Below are 23604 nucleotides of genomic sequence, written 5' to 3' on the forward strand. Positions count from 1 at the left end.
TTTAGACTTCACACCCGATTGCAGCAATCGTGAGGAAATAATGCGACATAGAGATTTTGAAGGAGTGTTATCACTCCGTCAAGTGTCACATCCAGTGATCCATCGAATAGACTGCTCAATGCTCTTCATTACTGTGCAACATGATCACAAAGGTAAAATAAAAGTAGGCCGGGATAGCAAGGGTAACACCACAAACGCAATCTGGAGACACAAGGAACTGCAGATGCTGGAATCTTGAGGAAAATAAAGTGTTGGAGCAACTCAGTGGGTCAGGCAGTACTGTGGAGAGAATGGACAGACCACTTTTCATACCTGAAAACGCCTGACCATCGGTCCATTCCTTCCGCAGATGCTGCCAGACCGGTTGAGTTCTTCCGGCACTTTGTGTTTTACCCACTGTATTCTTCTGCTCGGATACTAGATACTAGTAAAGACCCAAGGATGCTGGATTATGGGAGCCTTACTGTACTTAATTGAAACAGGAAGCCTGGCACTATAGGAGTGGATGCAAGAAACTGCAGATGCTGGTTTAGAAAAAAAGACACAAAGCGCTGGAGTAACTCAGTGGGTCAGACAGCAACTCTGGAGAACATGGATAGATAATGTTTCGGGTCGGGACCCTTCTCCAGACTTGCGTTTCGGGTCGGGGCCTTTCTGTGCAGCGGAGCACGTTTTACCTGCTTGAAGTAGCGATTGCAGTTGATGTATTCCTTCTCGTGGTTGTCCTGCAGCCGGTTCTTCTTGATGTAGAGCCACAGGGCCTGCATGATGCTCCCCCGTGTCTGAGTGTGGACCCCCAGCAGTCGGGCCAGCCTGACGTCCAGCTTGTACTGTGGGGGCTGAGGTGGACACAAGGTGAGGTTAGGACCGCTCACGGGTCAGTGAACTCCTTTCACACAAATGCTTCCTCAACTGGAACTTCCCGTCTGCTTCAGTAGAAACACTTCTGCCACCTGGACAGACCTCACGTAACGGCCTGGATAGAGTGGGGGTGGAGAAGATGTTTCCACTCGTGGAAGAGCCCAGGACCACACGGCACAGCCTCACATTAAAAAGACGTGCCTTTAGAAGGGAGATGAGGAGGAATTTCTTTGGCCAGAGGGAGGTGAATCCGTGGAATTCATTGCCACAGACGGCTGTGGAGGCCAAGTCATGGGGTATTTTTAAAGTGGAAATTGACAGGTTCTTGATTTTAGTTTTAGAGATACAGCGTGGAAACAGGCCCTTCCCCCACCGATCAGCGATCCCCACACACCAATGCTAACCTACACACTCTAGGGACAATTTACAATTATACCAAGCCAATTAACCTACAAACCTGTATATCTTTGGAGTGTGGGAGGAAACCGGAGCAACAGTAGTCAGGATTGAACCCGGGTCTCTGGCGCTGTAAGGCAGCAACTCTACCACTGCGCCACCGCGCCGCCCACTAAGTAAGGGTGCACAAGGGTCATGGCGAGATGGGGTTGAGAGGGAAAGATAGATCAGCCATGATCGAATGGTGGAGTAGACTCGATGGGCCGAATGGCTTAATTCTGCTCCTATGACTTATGAACCCATCTTGGACGCAGGAGTGACAAGCCTCAGCCACAAGACAAAATGGATGCTTGCCACCACAACAGCTGGTCCAGGTGAGCTGCAAGCTGTAACACAACCTGACACTCTCCGTTTCACGTCAGAATGGTGCTATCCAGCCAAGTGATACTATCATGTTGCCACAATTTTTCTCTGTGCTGGAAACCAAATACTTTTATTAACTCCTCACCCTTTCAAATGAAAGTTATTAAATTCTTTGTCTGAACATCCCAACTGTGAGTACATTGTACAGCAACCTCTGCTTTCTTGCAGGTGGAAAGTTAACCCTTTTTTTAAAAACTCAAGTGAGCAAAAGCTGTTCCTGGTTGTTGACATATTTGGGAATTACAATATTTTCAAATGAATGAGTGAATATATTCAAAGAATATTAAGTGCAAGGAACTTTGATGTTTATCTTCACTGTTAGTTTAGTTCAGACATACGGCCTGGAAGCACGCCCTTTGGCCCACTGAGTCTGCACTGACCACCGACCACCTGTACACTAATTGTATCCTAAACACTGGGAACAATTAACAGAAGCCAATTAACCTACAAAACCTGCACATCTTTGGAATGTGGGAGGAAACCGGAGCGCCCAAAAAACCCCATGTGGTCACAGGGAGAACATACAAACTCCGTACAGACAGCACCCGTAGTCAGGATCGAACCCAGGTCTCTGGTGTTGTAAGACAGCAACTCTACCACTGCGCCACCCATTAATGCTTTTGTTAATTTGGGTGCAGTACTATATCGACTACATGAGAATATATGCGTACAAAACCCAACTAATTAAGAATATAATTTAGTTTTAGATATCTGTTTAAAAAAACGGTACAAGAGAACAATGCTGGACTGAAATAAAATCTTGACATGGATATGCAGGGATATGAATCACATACAAAGGAGATTAGTTTAATGCAGCATTATGTTTGGCATGGACATTGTGGGCCGAAGGGCCTGTTCCTGTGCTGTACTGTTCTATGTTCTATTAACTGGCTCCCTCATATCGTCAAGGGAGATAAAGACACAAGAAAGCGCAGATATTGGTTTACAAAGAAGAAAGACACAATGTGCTGGAGTAACTCAGTGGGTCAGACAGCATCTCTGGAGAACATGAATAGGTGACGTTTTGGGTCACAGAAACATAGAAAATAGGTGCAGGAGTAGAACATTCGGCCCTTAGAGCCAGCACCGCCATTCAATATGATCTTGGCTGATCATCCAAAATCAGTACCCCGTTCCTGCTTTCTCTCCATATCCCTTGATTCCGTTAGCCCTAACTCTCTCTTGAAAACATACAGTGAATTGTCCTCCACTGCCTCTGTGGCAGAGAATTCCACAGATTCACAACTCCCTGGGTGAAAAAGTTTTTCCTCATCTCAGTCCTAAATGGCCTACCCCTTATTCTTAAGATCGAAAGATATGTTGGCCTTGCCTGTGCCACTGTGCAAATGATTTCCGAGTCCACACCATTTTTGTTGCCTCTTAACTCACCCCTTGAAATGGACTAACAAACTGACCAAATGTCACAACAAACTGCCACAGAGTACAGGAGCAGGTTAAGACTCTGATTAGCACGGGTGTCAGGGGTTACGGGGGGGGGGAAGGCAGGAGAATTGGGTTGAGAAGAAAAGATCAGCCACGATTGAATGGCGGAGTAGACGATGGGCCGAATGGCCTAATTCTGCTCCTTTAACTTATGACTCACTACCATCTTCTCAGGGAAGGTACTGAGGGGCAGCGAGTGTAGATTTACAAGCAATACCCACCCTCTGAACAAAGAATTTTATAACTGATCTCAAAAGAAAAGAGTGGAATTATTGCAAGTTGCTTTGAGTCACTTTAGGCCCGACTGATTATTGAGCAGTTCTGGTCTTACCTGGTGATCCAACATCAACAGCAAGGTGCACTTCACATTCACATCTCCTGGTCTCTTCACCTGAAAGCCGTCCGTCTCCTGGGTGGTGGGCATTCTGTGCCACTGTAATCCACATTAAAGTTGCACATTACAGTCTGGTTTAGTTTATGGCTCAGTGAAAAGCTTTTGTTGCATGTTAACCAGTCAGCGGAAAGACAATACACGATTACAATTGAGCCATTCACAGTGTAAAGATACCTGATAAGGGAAATATTCACAAAATGCTGGAGTAACTCAGCATGTCAGGCAGCAAATACCTGATAAGGGAAAAGCGTTTAATGCAAGGTAAAGACACAAATGCTGCAGAATTGCTGCCTTTAATCTCCCCCCTCACATTTTCTTCCCTTTCAGGTCTTCTGTTACTATATACATAGGAGTGAACAAGTTAGAGTAACTCAGAGGGACTGGCAGCATCTCTGGAGAGAAGGAACTTGTGACCAGATCTGAAAGAAGGGTCTCGACCTGAAACGTCACCCATTCCTTCTCTGCTGTTCCTCCAATTTGCGCTAGGCCTCACTCTGACAATGGAGGAGGCCCAGGATAGAAAGGTCAGTGTGGGAATGGGAGGGGGAGTTACAGTGCTAAGCAACCGGGAGATCAGGTAGGTTTAGGCCGACCGAGCGGAGATGTTCAGCGAAACGATGGCCGAGCCTGCGCTTGGAGTGAACAAGTTGCCAGCCCTCTGATTCCTCAGCAAGACCATTCTCTCCACAGGCAGTTTAATTACTGCGATCAAAGGGTTGTGGAGGAACTTACTCAAACTATCCGTCACGATAACCCATGTTTTTATATGATTCCATTAACAAATAAAACATCCCGATAGCTTGACAGGGAATAAGAAATAGCTACGAGGGAAAGACGTGATCACGAAGAACAAAACAACATATTGGTGAAAGGGTGGAGTTTGAAGAAAGGTTGCAAGTGAGCAAAGAGAAGATGACATGGAGGCTCTTAAACCTATTGACAAGATCATAGCTGATCTCGACTCTGACAAAGGATTCCAGGCTGAAACATCCCCCCCCCTGCTATCTGCACCCATATTTCCCTTTTATCCCATCTCTTTCCCATCCCCCATGGCCCATTCCACTCCTATCCCTCCCTCCCGCTTTACATTTCACACATCGGACACCATTCGGTTTTATTTTCATTGCCTTTGTCACCTACTCCACCCATCTGCCAATCCCCCCCCCCCCCCGGCCCCTCTCACCTGTATCCACCTATCACTTGCCAGGCTTTGCACCACCCCCACTTCTCTTTTCCACCTTTCTCCTCCCTCCTCCGTCAGTCTAAAGAGCTCCAACCCAAAGCGTCGCCTGTCCATCCCTTCGAGAGATGCTGCCCAACCCAATGAGTTCCTCCAGCACTTTGTGTTTTGCTCAAGATTCCAGCATCCGCAGTTCCTTGCGTCTCAGGAAACATCAAATGTTTCTCTTTCCATAGATGCTGCCTGACCTGCTGAATGCTCCCAGCATTTTCTATTAGCGTCTCGTTTGATTTTCACTTACTCATCACTCTGTTCACTTTCCTGTCTATGTCCTCCCCCAGCCATCTTCCTCTCCTGTTGCCAGGACTCAAGGGGCTAAAGTGTGGGGAGAGGTCGGGCAGGCTAGGACTTTATCCCTTGGAGTGCAGGAGGCTGAGGGTGATCTTACGTGTACAAAATCACAAGGGGAATGGACAGGGTGAATGCACATAGTCTTTTTACCCAGAGTAGGGGAATCAAGAACCAGAGGACACATGTTCAAAGTGAGAGGGTAAAGATGTAATAGGAATCTTGAGGGGCAACTCTTTCCACACAGTTGGCAGTGGGTATATCGAGCAAGCTACCAGAGGAGCTGCTGAGGTAGATACTATAACACCATTTGAAAGATATCTGGACAGTTACAAGGATAGGAAAGGTTTAGGGGGATTTGGGCTAAATGCAGGCAGGTGGGACATGAAGGGGGCGTGGCAGCGCCTTGCGGCTGCGGCTCACCGGCAGTCTCTCTGTCTTTATTGTCTTTGTCTATTGTCACCGTTTAAATGTATGTAATGCCCTATTTTTAGTTGTGTATATGTGGGGGGTGGTGGGGGGGTGGGGGAGACCGTTTTTCTAATCTCCTCAACGGAGATGCAACCTTTTTCCGTGTCGTATCTCCGTTCGCGCTACGGCCTAACACTGTGGAGTTGGCGGCCTCCAGCTGGGATCGACCTTGAAGACTCCGGTCGCAGGGCCTGGACTTACCATCTCGGAGGCTTCAGCCGCGGGCCCTGTAGACCGCAACATCGGGAGCTCGCAGGTCCCTGGCTGGCGACCGGCTTTCGGGAGCCCCAGCCGTAGCAGCTTCGACCGCCCCGAATCGCGAGGTTCGATCGACCCGCTCGCAGGACCTTCATCGCCCTGCGTGGCTCGGCCGCGGCACTTTCCATCGCCCGGTGGGGGCTTAGGACCTTCATCGGCCTGCTCGGCTCGGCCCTGGGACCTTCCATCGCCCGGCGGGGGCTTCAAAAGTCGGGAGCCTCGATCGCCTCGAGGCAGCAGTTTGACTGCCTGACCGCGGGAGAAGAATGAGGAGGAGATAAGACTTTTTTTTGCCTTCCATCACAGTGAGGGTGTGCCTGGAGCAATCGCTGTGATGGCTGTCTGTGTTAAATTGTAATTGCGTGTCTTGTGTTCTTTATTGTTTACTGTTATCATTTACTGTTTATTGTTTATTGTTAATCATTCACAAGAGAGGACGTTGGCGCTGTTTGTTCACCGCTTCTCCGTCTGGTTAAATCTTTAGTTTGTTTGTTTGTTTTTATGTCTTGTTTGTTCTGTAAAGCGTCTTTGAGTTTCGTGAAAAGCGCTATATAAAATAAATGTATTGTTATTATTATTATTATTATTATTATTATCATGTAGATGGGGGAATCTTGGTCGGCATGGGCATGTTGGACGGAAGGGCCTGTTTCGGTGCTGTATGACTCTTGTCTTAATTAGGAACCCAGGGGAATTGGGAGACAAAGGGTGGCAGACAGATGGAGGTGTGCAAGCATCCCAAAGGAGAGGATCAAATCTGCCAAAGTCACAGCTGCCTATCACGGGGTTAAAAGGCGGAAATTCCACATTGTTGGGAAGTTAGCGAGGCTGTTAGTGTAGTGCAGGACCAAGACATAACTTACCGCATAGTGAAGGGCCAGGACAGAGTGGATGTGGAGAGGATGTTTCCACTAATGGGAGAGTCTAGGACCACAGGCCACAGCCTCAGAATTAAAGGACATACCTTTAGAAAGGAGATGAGGAGGAATTTCTTTAGTCAAGAGGGTGGTGAATCTGTGGAATTCATTGCTACAGACGGCTGTGGAGGCCAAGTCAATGGGTATTTTTAAAGTGGAGATTGAAAGATTCTTGCTTCGTAAAGTGATATCAGGGGTTATGTGGAGAAGGCAGGAGGTTGGGGTTGAGAGGCAACGATGTACCAGCCATGATTGAATGGCCTAACTCTACTGCTGTGACTTGTGAAGATTATAGGGTGGTCGAATAGAAGATCATTGACCTGGAGGCACTGAGACACAACCTACTGCAGCTGGACAACTGAATGGTGCACACCTAATGATGTTGCAGTATTGGAACAAGATCATGTATGATGTCAAAATTATTTTTGTGCGAGGATTAGGTAGAATTCACCATGAAAAGACCTGGTAAAAGATAAAGGTATCACAAAATGCTGGAGTAACTCAGCAGGTCAGGCAGCATCTAGGAGAGAGGGAATGGGTGACGTTTCAGGTCGAGACCCTTCTTCAGACTGATCAAATGGTAAAAGATAAATATCTCAGAAGTCCATTAATGGCTTCTGATGGAATTCGATGGTCTTCTTAATCTACATTTTAGTTTGGTTTATAGATATAGCACAGGAACAGGCCCTTCAGCCCTACGAGCCCATACTGACCATCGATCACCCATTCACGTTAATTCTGTGCGATCGCGCTTTACACATTAGGGTCAACTGACAGAAGCCAATTAACGTGGCAACTCCAACAGCCTGACCGCGGGTCAAGACGGCAGGGGAAGAGAAAATACATTGTGGCCTTCCATCACAGTGAGGAGGGACTGGAGGAGACTCACTGTGATGGATGTTTCTTTTTGTTTGGTGTTAGTTTGTGATTGTATGTGTTATTGCATTTTTATTGATTAATCTTATTGGTCTTATTGTTCAACTGCGGGTAATGTTTCATTTCACTACACATTTATGTGTATGTAACAAATAAACGACTATTGACTATTGACCTACAAATCTGCACGTCTTTGGAGTGTGGGAGGAAGGCGGGAGCACTCGGAAAAAAAACCCCACCGGGAGGGAGAAGGGGGAACGTTCATGCTCCAAAAGGGCAGCACCCGAGGTCAGGATTGAACCCGGGTCTCTGGCGCTGGGAGGCAGCAGCTCTACCGTCTCGTCCACAATTTGGACCGAAGAATTTTCCTGCACAGGATATCCAAGAGTCCAAGATCCAAAACATCCAGTTAATGAACGGGCGTTAGTCATACAGGAAACCGTCTGGTAGTCTCTGGGACGGGTGGAACCTACTGCAGATTGACATGCCTCAACGAAGGGGATGTTTTGCAGAGCCTGGGTCTGCCGACAACTTCTGTGCAATAACAATCTGACTACATCTGATCTTCTGAGGGAAGGAGAAGCAGGGATGTAGCGACACCTTGAAGCTGTTCCCTGTTCCCACAACAGGAGCAGCCAACTTAAAGAGCAGTCTGTGCGTAGTGCTCAGATTAACGCTGGTAGAGCTGAACGATTCGGCTGCAAGTCATCACAGAGAACTTTCTGAAATATGTCAGGTTAAGACATGCATATATAAAAAATACATGCAGCAGATGTCTGTACAAAGGCTGGGCAGTAGCTGACAAATTAAATGCAACTCCTGGTGTCCAAGTGGTTTATCTGGCTGTGTGCTGATATCATGTTTCCCACTTTCATGGTGATTACTTTGAAGAATGCCTCTGCTTTGTATTTGCTCAGCGGGCAAGTTTAAGGTTGAAGTTGCCAGATCTTACATTTAGTTCACTAGTTTTTGACAGCACACATTTCCTGAACACCAGGATTGGAGTCTATTGTATGCAGAAGTAGCCCCCATCAAGTCTACTCCGCCATTCAATCATGGCAGACCTCTTTCCCTCTCGACCATTCTCCTGCCTTCTCCCCATAACCCCTGACTAAACCCTCACTAATCAAGAATCTGTCAATCTCAGCCTTTACAATATTCATTGACTTGCTCTCCACAGCCGTCTGGTGTGTGACTGAAAAGGAAAAAAAGAGGAGACGCAAGAAAGTGCAGATGCCGGAATCTCGAGCAAAGCACAAAGTGCTGGAGGAACGCAGTGGGTCAGGCAGCATCTGTGGAGGGAATGGAGAGATAACGTTTCAGGTCAGGACCCTTCTTCAGACTCTGTCCTGACCCGAAACGTTATCCACCCATTCCCTCCACAGATGCTGCCTGACCCGAGGACAAAAGAGGGGTCGGCACAATGGGCCCACCTCATTATTTAACTTATTCATGGTCTCACCTCCACCAAGTGATTGTCTGGACCGTACAGGTCTTTGTCCAGCTCGATAACCAAACTCTTGAAAAAGGATGAGAACTTCCTCTTCACTTTCCCAGGCTGGAAAAGGGAAATTCCGGTATTAGTGAAACACACTCTCGCTTAAAAACGGGCAAGCTGCTCGGGAGACGAAACCCACTACAAACCTTCACCCACCCCCACCTGATAAAAGGATAGTGACCCGATTTTGCCGCTTTGATTGTCTGCACTCCATGCTTGGCAATGCCAACATAAGGAGCACATGGCCCCAGACATTTAACACATAATTACCAGCTGGAAAGTGGCCCCACAGCTTTGCAGTATTGATGTACTGCATGTCCATGCAAAGATGCTGTTGCACCTCCACTCTGTGTGACGTTATACTCATCAATCCAGTACATTTAGTTTCAATAGGCCTTTCACTTCCATTCAACATTTTAGAATTAGAAAGAATACAGAAGATGTACACTAGTCTAAGAATAAAGGGGAGGCCATTTAAAACTGAAGTGAGAAGAATTTTTTTCACCCAGTGAGTTGTGAATTTGTGGAACTCTCTGCCACAGAGGGAAGTGGAGGCCGATTCACTGGATGAATTTAATAGAGAGTTAGATAGAGCTCTAGGGGCTAGTGGAATCAAGGGATATGGGGAGAAGGCAGGCACAGGTTACTGATTGTAGATGATCAGCCATGATCGCAATGAATGGTGGTGCTGGCTCGAAGGGCCAAATGGCCTCCTCCTGCACCTATTTTCTACATTTCTATGTAAGAATGTTTTTATTGTCATATGCCCCAGACAGAACAATGAAATTCTTACTTACAGCAGCACAACAAAATATGCAAACATAATACTCTGTAGACAACATAATAAATGAAAAAAGTACATATTATATACACACACACACACGTGTGTGTGAATTTATACTTAAAAATAAATATATACAAATATATATTAAAAAATTATAAAAGAGTTGTAGAGTGAAAAGCTTTGTTTTGCATGCTATCCAAACAGACCAGGTATACTGAACATAAATGCAATCAAATCGAACTCAAGTACACTAGATATAGCAAAGAGGAAGTTGCAGAGTGCAGGATATAGTTCTCAACATTGTGGGACCCTCAATTTCGTACATAAGGTCCAATGTGTGTAATGGGGTAGGAGTGAATCAGACAGTACCCTATCTTATGGAAGGGCCATTGAGAAGCCCGATAACAGAGGGGAATTTTCCTCTGCTCTGGAACCAAAATCAAGGGGACAGAGATTTAAAGTAATTGGGTGAAGCATTGGAGGAGATATGAGGAATAATCTTTTCACCCAGAGGGTGGATGGGATGTGGAACTCACTGCCAGTCCAGGTGAGAGAGGCACAACCTCTCATCCAGATTTAAGCAGCACCTGGAAGTGTATTTGAGAGCCGTGACCTGCTGAACTTTGACCCCTTGCTGGAAGGTGGAAGGAAACTGCATCGTTCTATTGTGTGAATAGCACCAATACGATGGGCCTAACAACCTCTGGGCCCAGCTCATCATTTAACTTGATCGTCATCTCACCTTCAACGTCAACAATCTCTGATCATAAATTGTCTATGATCTGTCATGTTCCCTCAACAAATCTGAAGGCTTCCCCCAGCTCAGGCTGTGAGACGTGAACTTCAGTGAACCAGCCAGATATAATTACATTTATAGATACAGCATGGAAACAGGCCCTATCGACCCATTGAGTTCACACCAACCACCCGTTAACATTACTTTGGTGTGATCCCTGTTTCTCATCCACTCCCTGTATATTAGGGTCAATTTTACAGAGGCCAATTGACATATAAACCAGCACGTCTTTAGGATGGGGGGAGGAAACTGGAGCACCTGAGGGAAACCCACATGGTCTTAAGGAGGACGTGAAAACTCCACAAACAGCAGCTGATGTTTTGTCGAACCTAGGTCTCTGGTTCTGCTAGACAGCAGGTCTACTATCTGCGCCATTGTACTACCTAAATAACGCTCTTTTTAAAAAAAAACCTTAATGCCTATATAAAAAAAGAGTACAGTTCTCTTGATTAGCTCTTCTCAGGCAATCATTCAAAAAAGTACTGCCGCCTGGTAATTATTGAAAGCAAGTTGATTTTCCATCTTAACATTGTATTTGCCTTTGCCGAAGATGAGACTATTAGTGAATATAACGGTGCACCGGGTACAGGGATCTTCAAATAGAACTCACGTCATCGAGCAGCTTCCCTTCCACCCGAAGCTCCCACGATGCCACTGTCTCTCCCTCTTCACCCTCCGACTTGGCTGGGGTGAAAGTATTTGAGATGTAGATCCTCAGTTTGCGTTTTTGCTGAAATGAAGAAAGTACTGAGAAGTTCACAAGCTCTCCAAACATGGACACCTGTGGATCATTGCCCAGACATCTGCATAAAGTCATAGAGTGATACAGCACGGAAACTGGCCCTTCGGCCCAACTTGCCCGCACCGGCCAACATGTCCCAGCTACACTAGTCCCACCTGCCCCCATTTGGCCCATATCCCTCCAAACCTGTCCTATCCATCCACAGTCTCGGAGGGATTCATACATTTTCCGTAAATATTCTCCATTTGCAGCCTACTGCTTAACTCTTCAAGGCAAAGACCAAAAGAGATCAATTACTCTAAAAAGCTGAAAGATCTTCAAGAACCCCCAAACAATCCGAGCAAATCAGTGTCTTCTGGTGAGATGGCAATGGCAGGCCAATTTAAAAGTAGAGTGACCTATTTAATTTAGTTTAGAGATACAGGCTCTTCGGCCCACCGAGTCCACAGCACCCTGCCCACATTAACACTATCCTACACACACGAGGGACAATTTGCACATACACCAAGTCAATTAACCTACAAATGCACGTCTTTGGAGTGTGGGAGGAAACCGAAGATCTCGGAGAAAACCCACACAGGTCACAGGGAGAACGTACAAACTCCATATAGACAGCGCCCATGGTCCGGATCAAGCCTGGGTCCCTGACACTGCAAGCGCTGTAAGGCAGCAACTCTACCGCTGTGCCAACATGCCGTCCTTCATATATTCCTTTAACAAAAGTGATGACACTGTACATTCAGATCCTATAAGAAATCATACCTTCGATTTTCGATTAGCAAACTCAGAACAGAATCAGAATGTTATTTGCAACCTGAATTTTAATTTGCATGAAACATTTAATTCTTATGCCCCTGACAATGTTCGACAAGACTGTCCATTTGTTGCAAGGCAATGGGATGTTTTTGGTCAGAGTCCTGGACAATGCCTTGACCAGTTTGTGATTGTCTCATGACTCTTTATCCTCCATTCAAGTAGTGTCACTGTACCTAATCCATTCAGTAGGTCCACAGCCCTAACCACCTAAAGCACAGAAGGCAACCATGAAACCAGACCTCTGCAGTGAAATGGAAAGGAAACTGGTCTCAGACTTATAACCCCCTCGCATTCACCTCTGACCGGGGACACTTGACTGCCACAATGCAAGGATGTATTTACTGGAAAACGTTCCATCCAACGGAAAGTTTCAACATGTTAAATAACTAAAAAAAGATAGTGTTTTTTTGTTTTGCAGCCTGTTTCAATGAACACTATCATATCATATCATATCATATCATATCATATCATATCATATCATATCATATATCTACAGCCGGAAACAGGCCTTTTCGGCCCTCCAAGTCCGTGCCGCCCAGTGATCCCCGTACATTAACACTATCCTACACCCACTAGGGACAATTTTTACATTTACCCAGCCAATTAACCTACATACCTGTACGTCTTTGGAGGCACTACTGATGTCTGAGGCACTACTGATGTCTGAGGCACATTGTCGAAGAGAAATGGATATTTAAAAGTGAGAATGATGTTTTAGAGATTACTGAATAACAGTGGTCTAAATCACCCTCACCATACAAGCCGGCACCCAACACTCAATAATTACATTTCCAAGAGTCGTACCATTAAGGGTTTCTTCATGGACTCTTGAATCTCCAGCCGCTTCCTCATAATAGTTTGGTCCAGTTTGCGCTCGAAGGCCAAGAGATCCATGTATGCTTGGGATTCAGGAACGAGCTCTCGGATCTGAAAATTAAAAAGGCAACAAAACATCAGCTCTGGGTTTAAATTGGATGTCACAGTGGTACAGGTCGAGCTGCTGCTTCACAGCTCAAGAGATCCGGCTTCGATCCTGATCCTGAGTCTGCACATTCTCCATGACCGTGTAGGCCTTCTCCGGGAGCTCCGGTTTCCTCCCACGTCCCAAAGATGTGCGGGTACGTAGATTTATTGGCCTCTGTAAAAATTGCCCTGCGTGTGCAGGGAATGGATGGGAAAGTGGGATAACTGGTGTGAACAGGGGACCGATGGTCAGTGTGGACTCAGTGGGCCAAAGTGCTGTATGTCTAAAAACGAAAATAAAAGGAACTCTACGACAGTAACCTTTATTTTTGTTCTATTGTCTAGGAGGCATTTGGTTTACGGTGGCCATACAAGGTTACACTGTCACTTCTAGTTTCAGCACGATGCAAACGTGAATTCATAATCATTTTCCACAACATTCACTTGATATGTTATGAACACTTCATGCTGAATTTATTACATTCCATCCAAGCCTCACACTGAAGAAAAATGTGGGGATTTTTCCTAAAAATCAAGGGATTGTATCCACATTTTTTTTTTTAAAGCCCATTTTGGATTGCTGATTACGAACACACAGATAGTCATTAATTTATGAACAGTTAGACTACACCATGGTCTCCCATGTTGAATAGACATCAAAGTCACCATGCAATGCAGATTCACCAGAGATTTGGGATTTAAACCTAATCATGAGAACAGGCCTGTGTTACTGGAGATTCAAACAGATAAGATTTTTTTAGATTTTAGATTTAGAGATACAGCGCGGAAACAGGCCCTTCGGCCCACCGGGTCCGCGCCGCCCAGCGATCCCCACACATTAACACTATCCTACACACACCAGGGACAATTTTTACATATTACCCAGTCAATTAACCTACAAACCTGTACGTCTTTGGAGTGTGGGAGGAAACCGAAGATCTCGGAGAAAACCCACGCAGATCACGGGGAGAACGTACAAACTCCGTACAGACAACGCCCGTAGTCAGGATCGAACCTGAGTCTCCGGCGCTGCATTCGCTGTAAGGCAGCAACTCTACCGCTGCGCCACCGTGCTGCCCGATGAAGATGAAGAGTGGATTTATTAAAAGGCTATTAATATTCTAAAGTCTTTCTGGATGGGTGAATACAGAATGATTATTTTCTTTGGCTAATAAAAATATATTGCAGCAAAGGGGCTACTCAAGAAAGGACACTGTTTATAAAGAGGTAACAGGGCACATAAATATCTTCATTAGGAAGTTAGTTCCACAATCATTATGGGACTTTTTTGTTTAAACTTGTCAATTTTCATACATAACTATAAAACACATATGGAATTAATTTCTCAAAATTTAAAATTAAACAAAAAAAAGTAGAAAAAATATCTCCAGGTAAATGACATCTGGCACATTAACTAGCATGGTAATAAACAGTGGCCATTATTATGCTGGGTGCCTAATGAACCCAATGGATTAAACATAGAAAATAGGTGCAAGAGTAGGCCATTCGGCCCTTCGAGCCAGCACCACCATTCAAAATGATCATGGCCGATCATCCAAAATCAGTACCCCGTTCCTGCTTTCTCCCCACATCCCTTGATTCCATTAGCCCTAAGAGCTATATGTAACTCTCTCTTGAAAACATCCAGTGAATTGGCCTCCACTGCCTTCTGCGACAGAGAATTCCACAGATTCACAACTCTCTGGGTGAAAAAAGTTTTTCTTCATCTCAGTCCTAAATGGCCAACCCCTTCTTCTTAAACTGTGATCCCTGGCTCTGGAAGCATTATTGGTAAGCATTTGGCATTGAAATCATTTGTACACCTGGAATATATTCTTGCTGTGAGATCAGTTAAGTCAGTTGCTAAGCTGCTAACTGAGGCATGCAGAACATTCTTCTCGTGAAACACTTTATACTCCAGGCAATAATTAGGAAGTACATCTGAAAAAAAAGCAGCAATATCAAACACTTGCCCGTTGCGGTAGAATTTTGTCAGCTATCTTCCGTCTCTTCACACTGCAGGTAAAGAAAGGACATTGTTAGATGGCTATTCGAATTGAAAATTAACTGCATGCTGTTTAAACATCAACTGAACATGTCTACACATCCAGGTTAAAAATAACACTGAGGCCTTTGAAAATCTATTAGCACAAACTTTTGTGTGCACATAAATAATGAATTTAGCTTAGGGACCTGGTGTTCTTGCTTACTATTATGATCAGTTTTGAAACTCTCTTTATTCCTTGAACTATTAAGTAACTCCTCTACTCGGTCATACGCCATGGAAGTAGGCTATTTGGCCCATCTTGCCCATGCTGACCCAAATGCCCCGTCTACACAATTCTCCCCTTCAGTAAGGCATTTGACAAGGTTCCACATGGAAGGTTGATTAAGAAGGTTAAATCGTTGGGTATTAATAGTGAGGTTGCAAGATGGATTCAACAATGGCTGAATGGGAGATACCAGAGGGTAACGGTTGACAATTGTATGTCAGGTTGGAGGCCAGTGTCTAGTGGAGTACCCCAAGGATCTGTGTTGGGTCCACTGTTGTTTGTCATTTACATTAATGATCTGGATGATGGTGTGGCAAATTGGATTAGTAAATATGCAGATGATACTAAGATAGGTGGAGTAGTTGATAGTGAGGTAGATTTTCAAAGTCTACAGAGAGACTTGGGCCTTTTGGAAGGGTGGGCTGAAAGATGGCAGATGGAGTTTAATGCTGATAAGTGTGAGGTGCTGCATTTTGGTAGGACAAATCAAAATAGGACGTACAGGGTAAATGGTAGGGAATTGAGGAATGCAGTGGAACAGAGGGATCTGGGAATAACTGTGCATTGTTCCCTGAAGGTGGAATCTCATGTGGATAGGGTGGTGAAGAAGGCGTTTGGTATGCTTGCCTTTATAAATCAGAGCATCGAGTATAGAAGTTGGGATGTAATGTTAAAATTGTACAGGGCATTGGTGAGGCCGAATCTGGAGTATGGTGTGCAGTTCTGGTCGCCAAATTATAGGAAGGATGTCGACAAAATGGAGAGGGTACAGAGGAGATTTACTAGAATGTTGCCTGGGTTTCAGCACTTAGGCTACAGAGAGAGGTTGAACAGGTTGGGTCTTTATTCTTTGGAGCGTAGAAGGTTGAGGGGGGACTTGATAGAGGTTTTTAAAATTTTGAGAGGGACGGACAGAGTTGACGTGGGTAGGCTTTTCCCTTTGAGAGTGGGGAAGATTCCAACAAGGGGACATAGCTTCAGAATTGAGGGACAAAGGTTTAGGGGTAACATGAGGGGGAACTTCTTTACTCAGAGGGTGGTGGCTGTATGGAATGGGCTTCCGGTGGAAGTGGTGGAGGCTGGCTCGATTTTATTATTTAAGAGTAAATTGGATAGGTATATGGATAAGAGGGGATTAGAGGGTTATGGTCTGAGTGCAGGTAGATGAGACTAGGTCAGGGAGAATGGTCGGCGTGGACTGGTAGGGCCGGACAGGCCTGTTTCCATGCTGTAGTTGTTATATGTTATATGTTATTTAGCCATAATCCATTAAAACCTTTCCTGTCCATGTACCTGTCCGAATGTCTTTTAAATGTTGTTGTAGTACCTGGCTCTACTGCCTCCACTGGCAGCATATTCCATACACCCACCAACCTCTCAGTGAAAACGTTGCCCCCTAGGTTTCTATGAGATCTTTCACCTTTCTTCTTAAACCCATGTCCCTGGTTCGTGATGTTCCAATGCTCTGAGCCAAATCCAATGTTGCCTCCTTATCACACTGCCTCCTTATCATACAATGGTGGCTTCTTTGGTATGCAACTCCCCTGTACTCCTGTTTGACTCCCTAACACAATTAAAGCAACTCTATTATGGGAACTCTACTATGTATCTGTTGAGACTGCTTTATGCCATGTAACCATGGAAAATTACTGCATGTGCTTTGTGCTGCTTTCAACTGTATAAATACTGACAGTAATCTTTGAGAGAACAGAAGCAGGTGCTTGAGTGAACAACAGTACACTCAGGTCTGTGTCTTCTCCCACCTTGGTGTTAAAGTAAAAAGTTTTAACTAAGTCTCGTGTTCTTTGAATTATTTTATAGATAAGTCTAGGCGACTTTCACACCACTCTGGGTAAAAGACTGTGTGCATTCCCCCGAATCCATTCCCCTCGTGATCGTATACACCTCTATAAGATCACCCCTCATCCTCCTGCGCTCCAAGGAACAAAATCCGAGCCTGCCCAACCTCATCTTTTAGCTCAGGCCCTCACGTTCTGGCAACATCCTCATAAACCCAGCTTGACATCATCTTTCCTATAACCCGGTGCCCAAAACTGAACACAGTACTCTAAATATGGCCCCACCTGTGCATTTTGTTCCCAACCCCCATCCACCTTTTAGTCCCTCAAAAATACTGAAAGTTGTCCGATACACCAGTTTTAATGACAATTTCAATTTTGGTTGTGGAGAGTTTTGTTGAAAATTGATCAGGAGCAGTTTTGAAACGCAGAGGGTCAGAGTTCATGTAGGCTCAATTTCATGAAACGTGAAAACTGAGACAAATATTGCTATTCACTACGATTTATAACATACAATGTTGGCAATTTAGTTTACAGATGCAGAATGGAAACAGGCCTTTCGGCCCACGTTAACCATCAATCTTCCGTTCACACAAGTTTAGTTTAGTTTAAAGATACAGCTTGGAAACAGGCCCTTCGGCCCACCGGGTCTGCACCGACCAGCGAACCCCGTACACTAGCACTATCCTACACACTATACAGGGACAATGTACAATTTTTACCAAAGCCAATTAACCTAGGAACATGTAGGAAGGAACTGCAGATGCTGGTTTACAGTAAAGATTGATATAAATGCTGGTTTAACTCAGCAGGACAGGCAGCATCTCTGGAGAGAAGGAATGGGTGATGTTTTGAGTCGAGATCCTTCCTCGACCCGAAACGTCATCTATTCCTTCTCTCCAGAGATGCTGCCTGTCCTGCTGAGTTACTCCAGCATTTTGTGTCTAACCTGCACGTCTTTGGAGTTCTCTGTTCTCCCACTTTTGCCTTCGCTCCTTACACACTAGGGGCAATTTTACAGAGGACAACTAAACCCCCATGTCTTTGGGATGTGGGAACACTCGAGGGAAACCCATTTGGTCACAGGGAGAACGTGCAGACTCCACACGGACAGCACCAGAGGTCAGGATCGCACGCGGGTCTCTGGCGAGACGGTGAGTCCAATGGCGATTGTTTATTGTTAGTTACTCCAACAGAACTGGAATATTAACCTTTACTTCTTAGGACACTACGTACCACTAAAATACCACATTGAATCCATCTCCCTCTAGATATCGCCTTCAAACCTGGAGGGTTGGCTCACCAGGTACAAAGGTACAGGGAGCATTGTTGCCAGGGCTGCTGCTGCTCAATGTAATCATTGCAGAGATTGGCAGAATCCCAAGATTGGGAAGGGGAGGGAGGAAAGAGGGGCGAAGAGAAACAATGGTGCTGACATCAGTTCCAGTAGTACTGGTCCTTTAGATTATTGAGCTACCACACCTATGTATGGCTTTGTAACAGCAAGGGAAAAAAGCCAGTGCACATATGGTGGGTGGCCCACTGATGGTTCTAGAAATATTGTTTCTTCTTTCTTCCTGTGGCCACTAATTAACAAATAAAGGAAGTATCCTCACTGCTGACGACACGGTTAGCACGCATTGCACCTTTAGTTTACTTTAGAGACACAGCGCGGAAACAGGCCCTTCGGCCCACCGAGTCCGCGCCGACCAGCGATCGCCGCACACTTACACTATCCTACACACACTAGGGACAGCTTACAATTATACTTCAGCCAGTTAACCCACAAACCTGTATGTCTTTCGAGTGTGGGAGGGAACCGAAGGTCCCGGAGAAAACCCACGCGGTCATGGGGAGAACGTACAAACTCCGTACAGACAGCACCCGTAGTCGTCGAACCCGGGTCTCAGGCGCTGCAAGGGGTGTAACTATACTGCCGCGCCACCATACCTGTATCAGCACAACTCCATTACCAATGACAAGGCATAGGTCATTAAGCCCAAGGTCATATTTTGGGAAATGTGGCAGCTGAGGCAAATTTCCCTCCTGCAAATTCTCACACGTGCACACAAAATGAAATCAGTGCAACCTGCTCTGAGATGAGCTTGGGCAAATGAGACATGGTGTTCCTTGTCTTGAACACATTGTTATTAACGTTGTCTCTTCCCTGTGCAGGCATTGACCCTAGCCGTGGGCAGGTAGACACAAAACGCTGGAGTAACTCAGCGGGTCAGGCAGCATCTCGGGAGAGAAGGAATGGGTGACGTTTCGGGTCCAGGCCCTTGTTCAGACTGATGTCAGGGGAGCGGACGGGACAAAGATAGGATGTAGTAGGAGAGAGGAAGACTGGTGGGAGAACTGGGATGGGGAGGGGAAAGAGAGGGACAGAGGAACTATCTGAAGTTAGAGGTCACTGTTCATACCGCTGGGGTGTAAACTGCCCAAGCGAAATATCAGATGCCTACACATCTACCTGTGGGCAGAGTCTCCATGGTTCCGATCGCTCTCCCAGTTGACCATGTCTAGATACTTGATAAGGGAATGCAAGTCTTGACATTATATATCACAGCAGGCTGCACAGCACTGGTGGGCTTAATGCCACACGTGTACATCTTGCAAGGATTGCTGGCCTCCAGTCAGGAACGCTCACCATTGCCAGCTCCCTCCTCCCTCACTAGGAGATGCTGAGGCCAATTGCAGCAGCCAATTCGGAGATCAGTGGGAGCTTAGGCAGAGACGTGGCAACGAAGCTCAAGCCTTTCCTGGAATGTGTGATTCATCCCAGGCACCAGGAAACTTGGCTGCCGTCTCTGCAGGGACTGAATAAGCGCCCAGTGGTGGCGCAGTCTTACCCTCTCGCTCGGCTCTGCATCATCTGTGGGGGCAGCTGCTGAGTGAGCATGCGCTTGCGAAACGGGTCCATCATCGGCTGTGGAATACCCGGCCTCATGGCCGAGCTCCCCATGAAGGACGGCCCCGCGGGCATGCCCATCTGCATCCCCTGCATTCCCATCCGCGATCCCGGCACCATTCCCAGGCGCTGGGGAAAAGAAAAGCAGTAAGGAAAAAATGTATAGCGTTGGCAAAAATAACATGCACACATTCCAGTACCTCCTTATCGATGTGCCAGGGAAAAGTGAAAGCTTTAATGTCTTTCTGCCCACAGCCTTCCCATTATGGCAGTTAATCAATCATTACGAGCCGCTGTCAGATCCCATCACTAAAAAAACCCCGAGAAATGGACACAGCCCAGACCATCACACAAACCAACCTCCCTTCCATTGGCTCCATCTACACTTCACGCTACCTCGGCAAGGCCAGCAGCATAATCAACGACCAGTCTCACCCTGGACATTGCCTCCTCTTCCCTCTCCCATCGGGCAAGAGGTACAGTAGTGTGGAATCGCACACCTCCAGATTCAGGGACAGTTCCTTCCCAGTTGTTATCAGGCAACTGAACCATCGTGCCAACAGCTAGAAAGTAGTCCTGACCTACCATCTACCTCATTGAAGACCTTCAAAGTATTTTAACTGCACTTTATCTTGCACTAAAAAATGATCCCCATTATCCTGTATCTGTACACGGTGGATGGTTTGATTGTAATCGTGCATAGCCTTCTCACTGGCTGGATAGCACGCAGCAAAAATGCTTTTCACTGTACCTCGGTACAGGAGACAATGATAAACTAAACTAAACTAACTAATCCCCGAGAGTACGAATGGGTAGTCTTCAATAAGAGTATACATTGAATATTTTATGAAGGTCCTTTTTTACATTCTCCTGGTTTTAGTTCAAAGCCATCCACTATCACAGGTCTACATTAGTGACATTGAGTTATGCTGAACACCAGGTCTCTTGTGCCTTGAAAATGAAGACCTGGAACATCTTTATGCTTACGTCAGCATTGGACGGATCTCCTAGATCATCATCATCATATCATATATATACAGCCGGAAACAGGCCTTTTTGGCCCTCCAAGTCCGTGTCGCCCAGTGATCCCCGTACATTAACACTATCCTACACCCACTAGGGACAATTTTTACATTTACCCAGCCAATTAACCTACATACCTGTACGTCTTTGGAGTGTGGGAGGAAACCGAAGATCTCGGAGAAAACCCACGCAGGTCACGGGGAGAACGTACAAACTCCTTACAGTGCGGCACCCGTAGTCAGGATCGAACCTGAGTCTCCGGCGCTGCATTCGCTGTAAAGCAACAACTCTACCGCTGCGCTACCGTGCCGCATACAGGATCTCACACAGATCCTGTTAATCTGAATCTCACTCAGTCCCAGTACTTCTCCAATGTGGTATCCAACCACAATCTCCAGTTCCGGTCGTGCAGCCAACATTTTGAGTCACTGGGCTGGGTGTTCACACACTGTGAGGTAGACAGTAAGATCCTGTTCTCACTTTCCAAGATTTTTCCATGGTGATGCTTGCACAAAATGGGAGGAAGCCATTTGACCCACTGAGGAGGCCATTAGACCCACTGAGGAGGCCATTAGACCCACTGAGGAAGCCATTAGATCCACTGAAGAAGCCATTAGACCCACTGAGGAAGCCATTAGACCCACTGAGGAAGCCATTAGATCCACTGAGGAAGCCATTAGACCCACTGAGGAAGCCATTAGACCCACTGAGGAAGCCATTAGATCCACTGAGGAAGCCATTAGACCCACTGAGGAAGCCATTAGACCCACTGAGGAAAATATTAGACCCACTGAGGAAGCCATTAGACCCACCGAGGAAGCCATTAGACCCACTCAGGAAGCCATTTGACCCACTGAGGAAGCCATTAGATCCACTAGGAAGCCATTAGACCCACTGAATCCATTAGACCCACTGAGGAAGCCATTAGACCCACTGAGGAAGCCATTAGACCCACTGAGGAAGCCATTAAATCCACTGAGGAAGCCATTAGACCCACTGAGGAAGCCATTAGACCCACTGAGGAAGCCATTAGACCCACTGAGGAAGCCATTAGACCATTGACTAAGCCATTAGACCCACTGAGGAAGCCATTAGACCCACTGAGGAAAATATTAGACCCACTGAGGAAGCCATTAGACCCACTGAGTTCAAGCCAGCTCCCATCTTCCCCTTCCGTCCCTGCAGACTGTTCTCTCTCTTGCATGAACATCGAGACATTTCCTCTTGATTCTCCTACTACCGACCCACTCCAGGGGTAATTCACTGCCACAACTAACTTAGCAGCCAGGTTTCTGGTTCCAGAACCAGGGTCCATAGTTTAAGAATAAGGGGTAGGCCATTTAGAACGGAGATGAGGAAAAACTTTTTCACTCAGAGAGTTGTAAATCTGTGGAATTCTCTGCCTCAGAAGGCAGTGGAGGCCAATTCTCTGGATGCTTTCAAGAGAGAGTTAGATAGAGCTCTTAATGATAGCGGAGTTAGGGGGTATGGGGAGAAGGCAGGAACGAAGTACTGATTGTGAATGATCAGCCATGATCACAGTGAATGGCGGTGCAGGCTCGAAGGGCCGAATGGCCTACTCCTGCACCTATTGTCTATTGAATGAATGATTCTTTATTGTCACATGTACCGAGGGCAGCTGGATCAGTGACATGCTTTGTTTTGCATACAACCTCGGCAGTATGCAAGCGTCACCACGTATTGGCGCTGGCAAGGATGTCCGAATAGCCCCAGGTTTGTGGGCTGTGGAAAGCCCACGTAGCCACAGGGGGAAGACGCAAACTACACAGAGAGCACCAACAGGCAGAATCAAACCCAGATTGTTGGAGCTGCAGGACTGCTACACGAACGGCCGCTGCCCGATGAGCCTTCAATAATGCATGAAGCACTGCTGAAGGCATCTCTCCACCACTCTCACAACTCAAATGGAGTATCTCAACCTTCTTGACTTTTCATGTGTTTTTGTATCTACAATTCAACTGATATACAACCTGATCCATACTTCTCACTTCACATGGAACAGTACAGCAAAAGAACAGGCCCTTCGGCCCACAATTTCTGTGCCAAATATGATGCCAAAATAAACTGATCTCATCTGCCTTCACATGGCGGCACGGTAGCGCAGCGGTAGAGTTGCTGCTTTACAGCGAATGCAGCGCCGGAGACTCAGGTTCGATCCTGACTACGGGTGCTGCACTGTAAGGAGTTTGTTGCGTTCTCCCCGTGACTTGCGTGGGTTTTCTCCGAGATCTTCGGTTTCCTCCCACACTCCAAAGGCGTACAGGTATGTAGGTTAATTGGCTGGGTAAATGTAAAAATTGTCCCTAGTGGGTGTAGGATAGTGTTAATGTACGGGGATCACTGGGCGGCACGGACTTGGAGGGCCGAAAAGGCCTGTTTCCGGCTGTATATATATGATATGATATGATATG

At 46.1% G+C, this 23604-nt stretch overlaps 1 protein-coding gene across 2 annotated transcripts in view; it reads right to left on the minus strand.

The window, feature by feature from the left end:
• smarcd2 (SWI/SNF related BAF chromatin remodeling complex subunit D2) overlaps positions 1–23604 on the minus strand; it is a 50126-nt gene that overhangs the window by 16248 nt on the left and 10274 nt on the right. The window contains exons 2-8 of one of the 2 annotated variants that reach the window (XM_078424401.1): positions 20091–20278; positions 15140–15182; positions 13008–13130; positions 11256–11375; positions 9030–9125; positions 3455–3556; positions 678–839 (exon numbers count right to left, since the gene is read on the minus strand). In XM_078424401.1, coding sequence (XP_078280527.1) covers positions 678–839; positions 3455–3556; positions 9030–9125; positions 11256–11375; positions 13008–13130; positions 15140–15182; positions 20091–20278 — 834 coding nt within the window. The remainder of the gene's footprint in view (positions 1–677; positions 840–3454; positions 3557–9029; positions 9126–11255; positions 11376–13007; positions 13131–15139; positions 15183–20090; positions 20279–23604) is intronic. The other variant, XM_078424403.1, reaches the window with a different exon arrangement.

This window comes from Rhinoraja longicauda, chromosome 29 (assembly GCF_053455715.1).
Source record: "Rhinoraja longicauda isolate Sanriku21f chromosome 29, sRhiLon1.1, whole genome shotgun sequence".
NCBI lineage: Eukaryota > Metazoa > Chordata > Chondrichthyes > Rajiformes > Arhynchobatidae > Rhinoraja > Rhinoraja longicauda.